An 11,535-nucleotide genomic window follows, 5' to 3' on the forward strand; every position below is an offset into this window, starting at 1 on the left:
ACTTACTGAGGACGAGGTAATCATGTTTGGAATGATGCAAACAGATCTTTGTTTGATTATGTCTCGTGCAGTTACCCTGTTTGCAAAGGAGCTGTACAAATAATCTCACTTTGCTTTTCCTTAACTGAACTGTTGGTGGTTGTGTGGTGTGTCGTCTCACCTTTCTACTGCAGGAAGCGACAGGTAGACGGCAGCCGCAGGTGTGTCCCATCTTGACCGATTAGGATTAGTACTCAAGGCATAGACCAGACATTTCATCATGCCTCAACAGCTGTGCCTGTATCTTCTGACATAACTACCAATAACTACTGAAACTAGGTCATGTGGTACAGATCACCATTTTGTCCTGAGATTGGTTCTAAAGATGTGTTTTAACCTGGTGTGAAGATTGCAGAAACCCAACCGATGGACCATAATTTCATGCTTATGTATTATGTATTTCACAAACTAAGGCTGAGTCACATTGCCAAATGGAGTACCTTAGAGTTATAGAGTGCCAGCACATGCAAGAAGCTGTGCAAAACATTTCTTTTTCAGTGGGTTTAAGCTCCAGCCCTAGTTACAAGGGTAGTGTGAGACACTGGAATTAATTTGAGATTTTAAAGAACACTTTTCCAGGTCTGAGTATAGAAGTGTGTGTGTACAGCAGCAGAAATTTGAAGAAACTGTTGTTGGTGTGTAGTGAAGGCTCTGGATACGTTATGAGAGGAGTGAAATAAATTTAAATGAACAATCAGACTTTATAAAAATGTATTCATTTATATACTTATTAATATGTAACAAAACATTTCTCTTTGTTAAATAGCATAAAGTATTTCAGCATGAAAACGTGTATTTATTTACATATTTAATAATATGCCATACCTCATGTCTGTCTTTGTTAAATAGGATAAAGCAAACTATTTTAATATGAAATCATGTATTTATTTACGCATTAATATACAATGCCTGTTAAAAGCATAAAACAAAGTATTTTAGCATGAAAACATGTTTTATGTGTGATAGCATCCCGTATCATAAGCGCATCTGTGTCAATTGTAACAAACCAAACTGTGTGAAAATTACTTTGAAAAGCCCAGCAAACTTACAAGGAGGATTTCAGATTCCTGGGGGTTTAGTTTCACGGTTAAAAGGTCCTGGTTTGAGGTAGGACTTTGGAAAAAAATATATACCCCTTTATAGTCCCATAGAGGGGAGCTGTGTCTCTGTTTTTATCTCATCTCTTTGGGAACAGTATGCTGCACTGAGAGATATCTCAGTAGAGAGCAATTAGTAGTCTTACAGAAGCCTCAACTCCTCACTGCTTTAAACTGTGACCCAGCCCTTTGAAAAAAACAGTCCTTTGTTCTGAAAGCAAGCAAATACATGTTGAATCAATGGATTTTTTGGATATCATGGTCGGCAGGTCTGAACTGGTAGAACAATTAGGATATTTACTTATTTTTGTCAGAGCATGTTTTAATAAAATATGCATTTATTAGATACCTCTGGTATATAATTTAGTTTCCACAGGTGCCATGAGTTGCAGAAGGTGTTGTTAATTCTGTCTTTAACACTTTTTGTGGTTAAATTTTATGTTTGATTCAACATATCACTGCAGTAGAGAGCGCACAGAAAGCGAAAGTAAAGGATTCATCAGAGATTGTGTCTTTGTTCAGAGCAGAGGGCGTTGTTCAAAAGAGGAGACAGTACCTGTTGGTTCACTTGAAAACAGGCCAATAAAAGCACAATGTTTCAACGTTGGTTCAAGAAACCTTTAGGTGAGTTCCTTTTATTTTGCAGATGCCTTTGCTACATATTTGCAAGACTTTATTCCCAAAAGTTGTTGTAGTATATTTAATATGAGCAGAAAGCATTTTTGAGCAGATTGTAATTTTTTTCATTGCACTCGTAGCCTTTATATGAAAGTATATGACAGGAAGAGGGCTGAGCGAGGACGTGCGGCAAAGGTCCACAGGATGGAGTCAAACACGACCGCATAGAAGACTGTTACATGTCTTAGCAACGGGCCCAAATCTGTTAAATTCATTATAAACAGTTGTATTGTTATTCCAACACTTCCTGATATAGCACATTTTATATATTCTGCTCCTGATGCTGAAACTGATTTAAAGGTAAAGATTTCAAATGTTTAACTGTGACAGCTCATTTAAAAATGACAGCTAACAAAATACTTTTGTAATTTGTGAATAACTTGATTCAGTAAAATCTTTGGGACCAGTTTAAATATGTTTTTTTTTTTTTTTTTTTTTTTGCAGATCAGGTAAAAAAGCCACCTGCTTTTTATGTCACATAACCCATAAAAAGTGAAAGTAAAGTCAGCCACTTTCTATTGTTTTAATCAGAATAATGTTTCTCTTCAGTTCTAAATGAACCGTGGAGGAAACTACACTGGGGGTGAGTTTAAACATTGTCGCTGGCTGATCAGTATTGTCCTTTTACTGTATCTGCTTTTATGACAGAAGGACATATACCAATCCAAAGAGTTAAACACTGATATCCATCCATCCATCCATCCATTCATCTATCCATGGATGAAGTTAAAGATGTGGTGGCAAAGGAAAAAGAAGTGTAATATAATTATAAAGTGAAGGTTTAGAAAATGTTCTACAATTATATTTGAACAATTTGCATTGCTTTGTAAGACCTTAGACACAAGAGTATAAATAAAAAATTAATTAGGTATTGAGAGAATTACATGGTTACAATATTCTTTAATACCTTTGACGCAATGATGCCTCGAAGCTGCGCGCATGCGCAATCGCACAGCAAATCTATGCTGCACAGTAAATAAAATCCAAGCTGAACTGTTGAGGAAACAATAATAAACCAAGTTATTTTTTTACCATTTTGCAACTCTGGTTAGACGGTGTTCCACAGTCTCACTCTGTGAGCGCCAGGTGCTGATCGGACCACACCACTAGTTGGTGAGTGGGCAGGTTGCGGTGTGCGTCTTTGTTGTGGGCCCTGTTTCAGAAAAATGGCCAATCTACCCTGAGTAGAAAGCTGCTGCTCTGAGTAGTTCTACCTCACTGTCATACTCAGTGTTTCAAGTTTTAGAACAGGTGATATCAGTCAGGTAACTAACACAGCGCCCGATCAACCATGAGTAGAACGTGAGCACGAGCATGAAAAAAGCCCTGATCAGTGGAATAGATAACGTGATTCACCATGGCAACGGCAATGGCAACCAGGAAGTGGCATTTCCCACAAGCGGAATTAGAAATCTTTAATAAAGACATATGGAGAATATTAAACCATAAGATACAATACTGTTACAGTAGAAAAAAGCAAGTTGGTGGCAGAGAATAGCTGAAAAGTCAATGCATGAGCGACATGAGAGTTATTTGAGAGAGAATTAAATTTGCTTTCTCAAACTTTACTCATTCAATACAAAGGAGGGAGTGTGGGGGGGTGCATTGATTAAAGGCATTGAAAGGACATAATAGCAAATCATTATGAATTGTAGAAAATACAGTTTAATCGAGTAGGGTTAAGTTATAAGCTTTTCTTATATTTAACTAAATTCTAACATGTTCATTCATCTTTTGTCAGCATCTGGGCTCACACATCCTTCTAAAACATAGTTGATGTTTATTTTCTTGTAGGTGTATAATTTGTTCCAACCTCACTTTATATTAATCATGTAGGCTATATATCTCTTTCTAAGAAATGTGCCGTAGCCCTAACTGTGTTGGGGGCAAATATATGAATGGAAACTAAAATGATGGAAAATTAGAGCTTGAAGTCCCAAACTTTAAAACAGAATAAATTCATGCTTTCATTCTGTGTAGTTTTTATTAATCTTGTGGGTCTCTGACGATGGAACCCCTTTAAACTATAACTGAGTGCAACAGTAGCATTTCTGATGGCGCAACATACAGCTACCTCTGAAAGATTTTCTGCATCTCCTACGTTATTAAAAAGCTGCCATTGGCATAAAAACAAAGAGCAGCACAAAGAAATTGTTCAGATAAGAGATTGTCCGCTCATTGTGTTAGAAAAGCGGTGTGCGGCTGAAAATACTGAATTAAATCACTGACAGCGGCAGAAAACGATAATGCTTAAAAATATATTAATCCAGAAATGATTAGACATTTAACCGTGATCTGATAAGCCTCTCCAGACAGAGATTTATGTGGTTAGAGCAGCACGCTCGCACTCAGAGAAGGATGCAAGTACCCGGTTCAATCTCCAGTGCCGGCACCCTGGGTCCCTGAGCAAGACCCTTAACCCCAGAATGCTCCCCGGGCGCCTCACATGGCAGCCCACTGCTCCCCTAGGGTGATGGGTTAAAAGCAGAGAACAAATTTGGTTGTAATATATGTTTCAATGACAACAAAGATGATATTACTATTATTACTATAACATAACAAAAGAAAAAAATATATATCATAGAAAATTTGTTGAACAAAAAGTCCCTTTCTTTCGATTATGTACAATGAAGAAAATTTAAAGAAATTTTTATAAACTTAAAATCCATGTTTTACAGAGCTTAAGTGGACAATGTTTCAACTTGTTTTATCAAATGCTACTTTGACGGCCTTATGGATACGCAAAAGAAAACATTGTTGAAAATAGTGACTACTGCCAGTAAATTGCTGGGGATTAGTTTGGATAATTTAGAACACATTTATGGAGAGAGATTTCATTCTAAAGTAAAAAGAAGTCTTGCTGATCAAAAGCAGCCACTCCTTACGGCTTCTAAAGTCAGGTAGAAAGTATCACTACCCAAACATTAGAGAAAATAGAAAAAAAAAACAGTCCTTTGTACTGAGAGCAAGCAAACACATGTTGAAGCAATACATTTTTTTTAGTTTTTGTCTTTCATGGTAAGCAGGTCTGAACTGGTAGAACCTTTATATTTCTTTAATAAGAACACGTTTGACTAAATTACTAAATTTTTAGATAACCCTGGTATTTAATTTAGTATGCACACAAGCCATGAGCTGCAGAGGGTGATGTTGTCAGTTCTGTCTTTTCATTGTCAGCGCTTAAATGTGTTTGATAGAGACTGTTTCTTACTTGATTATATTTTGTTGAGTGTTCAAAGTATCAGTAAATAGCTATTCTCATATATTGACTCGATGAGAAAAATGTCAATACTGGGACAAAAAAGTTTGTAATCCACATATAACCTTAGAACAGGGCTCACAGAAAGTGAAAGTAAGAGATTCATCAGAGGGCGTTATTCAACAGAAGACATTCTAGCTGTTCGTTCACTTGAAAACAGAGCAGTAAACACAGAATGTTTCAAGGCTTGTTCAAGCAACCTTTCGGTGAGTTACATTATACAGATCTAATACACTTTATAATGGAGCAAATTTACTATCCTCTGCAACTGATGCGAAAAAACTGATTTGAAAGTGAAAGCCGATATTTCAAATGTTGTTTAAAGGCATCAGCTTAGATAAAAAAAAGCTAACAGCACTTTGTGGTTATACTTTTCAATGTTTGTCTGACTGGATTGAGGAAATCTTTTTGGACTGATGTTTTTTCTGTTTATTTTTTCTTTTCAGAAGTCAAAGAATATGAGCCGTCTGCTGGTGAGTGATTAAATTTTTCTTTCACCAAGTACAAATATATTACAGGAAACAGAAAGAGGAAGTAAAGTAGTGCACTTACTGGTGACTGTGTTCTGCTGTGATATATGTGTTTCCACCTGGTAAAATAGCTGCACAGCATGGGAGGAATTTGGCATTTTGTTTCTGAAAATGTTTTAGTCATCTTTGCAGAAACATAATTAATGTTTCTCTTCAGTTCTGGATGAACCGTGGAGAGAACTGCGCTGGGGGTGAGTTTACAGTAACACTGCCGATGGCTGTTCAATATGTTCTACAAGTGTATTTGAACTATTTGCATTTAATTGAGACAAACACAATAAATAAATAAATGAATTTTGAAGTGAGAGACACCCATGGATATATTGTTTATGAGTAGATTTGAAGAGCTTGTCATAACACAAAAGTATGCAGTGGGACAGAAGAGCTCTGATATGCAATACTCAAAATCTGAAATGGCTAATAAAATTGTCAGTAAACAGTAAATAAGAAGCAATGGGATTTTGTGTAGAACGTTTTTAAAGTGGTGGTGGATGGAAATGGTGCAGTTCAGATACATTTAGATCCAATAAACTATCATATTGGAGAAAAGGAATAACAGTGAAGGATCTGACAGGCAGTGGAAATCCCTGTTGATGCTGTAGTCTGTCTAAAAGTAAGAAAAAATCAATTATTAAATGAAACCTTGCCTAATTTTTAATACAACCTGTAACCTGAATAATAAAACAAAAAGCAAATCTGCTATTAAAAAGAAATGTAAAAATGAAAAAGCTGAAACAATCTGGTTGTATAAGTGTACACACCTTTAAACCAATACTTTGTTCCACCATTCAGTCCTCTTGGGTACTGGTCTAACATAAGTTGCAGAAAATTCGGGTCATGAAAACAGCAAACAGGCTTTAATTGAACTCATCTGGACTTTTGCTCAGTTTTCAGTTGAACTAACAAAGAGTTACAAAGAGTTTTCATCCATTCTGGCAGCTCACACTTGAGCAACCTGCAGTTGCAGTGATGCTGATAGTTGTTGATTTGCATTTGACTTGGAATGTGCCTATGAGGATGTGGCTCCATGTGCAGCAATGCCTCCTGGATAGATATAGAAATCTTTACAGAAAAACTGAGGGAAAGTCCAGTTACCCCTAATTTAAGCCTGTTTGCAACCGCAAATAAAGCTCAGCAATCCTTTTGGGATTATTTGACATTTTTCCCTGGCTAAGGCCGCTGTTTGTAGTAATATTACAAAGGAGCTATGTGACCATCAATTTGCTAAAGTATCATTAGGGAAAAGGTACAAAACTCCAAACAGTACAGTCATCAACAACTGGAGGAAATATGAAACAATAACACAAACAGCTAGATCTGAACATTTTTCTATAACTGATGAAAAGACGAGAGTAACTACGTGAGGGAGGCTGCCAACACTGACTTACGATTAGACCTAAACCTTCAAAAACCAGCACAAAGATCCTGATCCCTTCCATCTTTTGACAAAACACAAAACCTTCTTTCAGTCTTAGAGTCTTTCTACAAGGACCAGAAGAAGAGCCTTCATAAGTCTAATATTAAGGTCCATTATCTTTCAGGATGGATTTTGACATTCTCTTATCGCCTTTTAAAATTTGAAGTGGCTTTGCTGCAAAGTGTTTATCTGAAATGTTTGTGTACCAGACCCCTCAGGTGGGCAGGTGCAGGTATATTAATGACTTTCTGCACTTTCTGTAAACAACATTCTTTTTAATAGATTTCAATACCGGTCAATAAAGTTTAACTGATGTATAACCAGAATTTTGCTGGAGTTATGCTCTCATTATTTGTTCACTGTGTTGTTTTTTTAGGTGGAATGGTAGAGGTTAAATGTGAGATCTTCCTGATTGTTAACATCAGAAAAAAAATGCATTTTAACAGGTGTTTGGACTCTTTAGTTTGACTACAGGCTAAGAGGAACAGAGTCCATATTACATATATAGATAAAATGACCATTGCAGAACTCTTCATAAAAAAATGGGAGAATTTGACGTATTTTGATCATAGCGGCTGATGTGTTAGTTAGGGAATGTGTCTCTTGGTTCGAACTATCCTGAAGAAAAGAGGCTAGAGAATCAAAACCAAGTATTGCTGAACACCAACCTGCATCTAGAGTTACAGTGAGAGAGGTTCTGAGAAGGCCTGAAAACAGCTGTGGCTGAATCAAGATATCTCACTCTGACATTTTAGTTTAGCCTCTTCTTACCCGGAAAATAACACAACTGTCTAAATCTTTAAATCTTAGGGAAACTTTTACCAACATCTTTATTAAAATAAGTTGAAGATATTGTGAAATGAAGTCTTTTCGTTTTCTTAAATTCTTCTGCAGGTTTTTGGTTCTATCTGGGTTCAGATTCTTACAGACTCGATATTTTCTGTTGGGTCCTGTTTGTTTTAGGACAGAACTAACGGATGTACTTTCTGTTCCCAGAAACGTACAGGAGGATCGTCAGTATGTGCAGGAATACAAGCCTGCACAAGATGACATCCGGTACCTTCGAGTCCTCCTGTACGGACCTGTTGGTGCTGGGAGGTCCAGTTTCATCAACTCTGTCAGTAACGTCATGCGAGGACGGATGTCGACTCCTGCTTTGGCCTGTGCCGGTTCTGTCCCCTTTACCAAAACGGTGAGAAAACTAAGACGTTTCTGTGCATCTTCCAGAAATAGAGTCAGTGTTGCATTGATCTGAATTTGCTGTTTGAATTTGTGTTTATAAAGCATGTCTGCTAAAATGGAGATCAGCTCCAATCTTCTTTCTGCTTCCTGTCTGTCAGTTTTGGTTTGATAAATCTATCCAAAAATAAAATTACTGCTTCAGTAACAGTAATTTTCTCTGGATCCATTTTTTTTTTCTATGTTTCAGTATGAAACTCATAAATTCCTTAAAGGACAAGGAAGCTCAAAGACGTTTTATCCTGTGGTCTTTACTGACACCATGGGTCTGGAAGAGGGGGACAGCAGAGGAGTTCATGTAGACGACATCAAGCTGGCTTTGAAAGGACACGTGAAGGAGGGACACAAGGTGCAGCCTAAAAAAGTTATTGAATGAATTATTTCTCTAAAATAACGACCAGATTGGTGTTGCTTTTAGAATAAAGTTCATGTTGTTTCTTTTGCTCTTTTCCAGTTCAACCCATTTTCTCCACTAGTTGAAAGTCACCCAGACTACAACCCGAACCCGTCTGCTGATGACAAAGTCCATGTGCTGGTCTGTGTGATCTCTGCCCACAGTTCACAGATTAGATCATCAGTTCTGGAGAAGATGAAGAACGTCAGAGAAACAGCCAGTGAGCTGGGTGAGTTTACAGAGAATGATCTAGAAAAACACTTTATCTGCATTCACTGTCCCTTGCTTCAACCTTTCAAACTGATAACAGCAGAAGAAATATTAACTTGAGTTTCTTTTTCTGCAGAAATTCCTCACATGGCCATCATGACAAACATTGATGAAGCTTGTGGTGAAACTGAGAAAGATCTGTGGAATGTGTACAAGAGCAAGCACTTGAGAAAAAAGGTGAGTTTCAGTTAGTTTGGTCAGAGATATAAGACAAACATGTTTCAGACTGTAACAATGACTGTTTTTTAATGTCCAGATGGCAGACTTCAGTGCAGCAGTGGGAATCCCATTGAACTGCATCTTTCCTGTGAAGAACTACAGCCATGAAATCGACCTGAATGAAGATGTTGATACTCTGATCCTGAGCGCCCTGCGGAAAATGATCGACTTTGGAGACGACTTTATTGAAAAATTTTAAACAGATTTAGAGGAAACGCTGAGGTGGAAGAGGTTCAGTTACATATGGTGTATATCTATAGGACATTTAAAGCTTCATTAAGTTTGCGTTAAGTTCGTTTTTTTTTGTTATTTTGGAATCTTGTTTTGTAATTTAGAGGTAAAAGGAACTTCTAGCAGAACAAACTTTCAGCTGTAGTTATTCTATCCTTGAATAAAAGCTAGATTTCATGTTTTAAAGTGAAACTTGTTTTAGGTCAAGATAACAGTGCAAAGTACTACCAGAAATGGTTCCTCCCAACTTTAGATTTACGAGGGATATAAGGACAGAGGAAAACATCGTTTTTGTAGCAAGGAGTCATTAAAATGCAAGGTGTCATTTAATGTCATTAAAATGCAAAATAATAGGGGAAAATGTATAATCTTTTGAAAAGGCAGAGATTTTTTTTTCAATCGGGAAAATTTGACTGTTGTTTATTTTTTTTAGAAATGTAAACATTTCTTTAATATGTAGAATTATCCGTCATGTTTTATCTTCATATCTTTATATTTCTTCATGTTTTTCATTCAGCAGTTTTCTTCCACTCCTGTTTTTCTTGTAAAGCACTTTGCAATGACCTTGTTTATGACAGAACGGTATACATAAACTACCTTCACATAATCACTCCAGTTTTAATGAATGGACAATTTCTGCTGTAATAATTATCATCTTAGAGACAATAATTATGATTCTTTAAAATAAAGAAAAAAGGTTGTATTGTCAGCAGACGTTCTGCAAAACACAAGAAAAAAACGTTTATGTTTCACTTTAATAAGAAAATATTACAGCTGACAAAGCAGATTTATCCCTGTTTATCTTTATTCGTTGTCCGTGGAGTCAAGCATCATGAGATCCGCTGGTGGATTAGTGCCAAACGAGTTATCCCCGCCATAATTTGTGTCCCCTGCGTCGGCAGAGTGCTTGAAATCAATACAACTTTTAACCTCCAGTATTGTGAAGTCTATAATATTTTTAAACATCCCATTCTAATAAAAGTTGAATGAAATAGATTTTTCATATGTTCTATTTTTAAAAGCGACATATATCTCGTTTTCTTAATATGGTTAATATGTTATTATGGTTCTTGGTTGAATTAAAATCTCATTAGATCTGATCATTTTGGATGTAACTTTATTCAATGTTCATTTATAACACTTCAAATCCGGTTTATATGATCCATTCATGTGGGTCTAGCTACCAAAAGTAAAAGAAAAAAGACAAACAAGTAGACAGCTGTGATGCACTCCGGAGTTTTGGTTTCAGCTGACAAACATGCGACAATCTAATAACATAAAGCTCATATTTTTGTGACACATCTGAAAATGACCATAGAGCCGTTTACTTTCTCAGAATGTGTTATATTGAGTGATCAATCGAGTTTTAACCAACATAGCAATCCCCTACAATAGCACTAACAAGTGTTACATTTTCTCACAATGATGGTCGGCCCATCACATTAAGGCCCTGTTTGGCATTAAAACTCAACAGTGGGAGATTATATAAATGTTGAATATGAGAATAGAAAGGAGGAAACCGTACTGGGTAAAAGACGCAGACTAACGTGAGCCAACCAAAGTTCACCAAACTGAAAGTTTTGCTCATAAAGGAGCAGAGAAGAGATAAAGACTGGTGTTGAACAGTGAACAATCCAGCAGCATGTCTTGCACAACAGTTTAATACGGAGTTTAGTCTGACTGTGGGATCAAAACTGACTCAAGTTTTTAAGGTATTGAACATTTTTAAATACGGTTAACAAAGAGCCATTGGAAAATAAATGTAATGCTAAAATGTCCTTAAACTCAGATTTAGTGTACCCTGCATAAACTCAAATTCTAAAGTCTAAAAATATTGAAATCATTGTTATATTATTGTATTTTACTTTGTTTAACCTAGTCAAATCCCATTAAGTTTTAGAATATGTTTGTTGTAATGTGAATATAGCCATTGCTTTAAATAGTAATAAAACATTAAGTGGGTTTTTAATTAATGTTTTCACAAGAACCAGTGTCAGTTCAGGGAGTAGCAGCATGGAGGTGGTGAACAGCAGCAATAAGGAGTCAGAGCAGGAAGCTTCAGGAACCTTCAGAGAACAAAACACACCTGTAGGTTCCAAGGTTCTGCAGGTGGTGACGTGGCCTGAGATGGTATGAGATTCCCGGCCTGAGGTATTGTCCCA

At 36.5% G+C, this 11,535-nt stretch overlaps 1 protein-coding gene across 3 annotated transcripts; it reads left to right on the forward strand.

Annotated features, from left to right (window-relative positions):
* Positions 1 to 1,739: 1,739 nt before the first annotated feature.
* LOC105915547 (interferon-induced protein 44) lies at positions 1,740 to 10,308 on the forward strand. 3 transcript variants are annotated; one of them, XM_036135019.1, is made up of 10 exons: positions 1,740 to 1,760; positions 2,259 to 2,263; positions 2,364 to 2,397; positions 5,520 to 5,546; positions 5,761 to 5,794; positions 8,017 to 8,212; positions 8,450 to 8,623; positions 8,714 to 8,882; positions 9,000 to 9,100; positions 9,180 to 10,308. In XM_036135019.1, the coding sequence occupies exons 3-10, from the start codon at positions 2,370 to 2,372 to the stop codon at positions 9,339 to 9,341; spliced, it is 891 nt and encodes a 296-aa protein (XP_035990912.1). In that variant the 5' UTR covers positions 1,740 to 1,760; positions 2,259 to 2,263; positions 2,364 to 2,369; the 3' UTR covers positions 9,342 to 10,308. The 3 variants fall into 3 exon arrangements, with proteins under 3 accessions (XP_035990912.1, XP_035990911.1, XP_035990913.1); XM_036135018.1 differs by lacking the exons at positions 1,740 to 1,760; positions 2,259 to 2,263; positions 2,364 to 2,397 and adding an exon at positions 5,191 to 5,279; XM_036135020.1 differs by lacking the exons at positions 1,740 to 1,760; positions 2,259 to 2,263; positions 2,364 to 2,397 and adding an exon at positions 5,191 to 5,279 and having other exon boundaries at positions 8,450 to 8,608.
* Positions 10,309 to 11,535: the final 1,227 nt, after the last annotated feature.

The sequence above is a fragment of the Fundulus heteroclitus genome, unplaced genomic scaffold (assembly GCF_011125445.2).
Source record: "Fundulus heteroclitus isolate FHET01 unplaced genomic scaffold, MU-UCD_Fhet_4.1 scaffold_98, whole genome shotgun sequence".
NCBI lineage: Eukaryota > Metazoa > Chordata > Actinopteri > Cyprinodontiformes > Fundulidae > Fundulus > Fundulus heteroclitus.

Excerpts from the sequence above, each read along its gene's own strand:
- LOC105915547 (XM_036135018.1), top strand. The coding sequence starts at position 5,249 with ATGTTTCAAGGCTTGTTCAAGCAACCTTTCG. Across the intron at positions 8,213-8,449 it reads CTGTCCCCTTTACCAAAACG|TATGAAACTCATAAATTCCT; the intron begins GTGAGAAAACTA and ends TCTATGTTTCAG. Across the intron at positions 9,101-9,179 it reads GCAAGCACTTGAGAAAAAAG|ATGGCAGACTTCAGTGCAGC; the intron begins GTGAGTTTCAGT and ends TTTAATGTCCAG.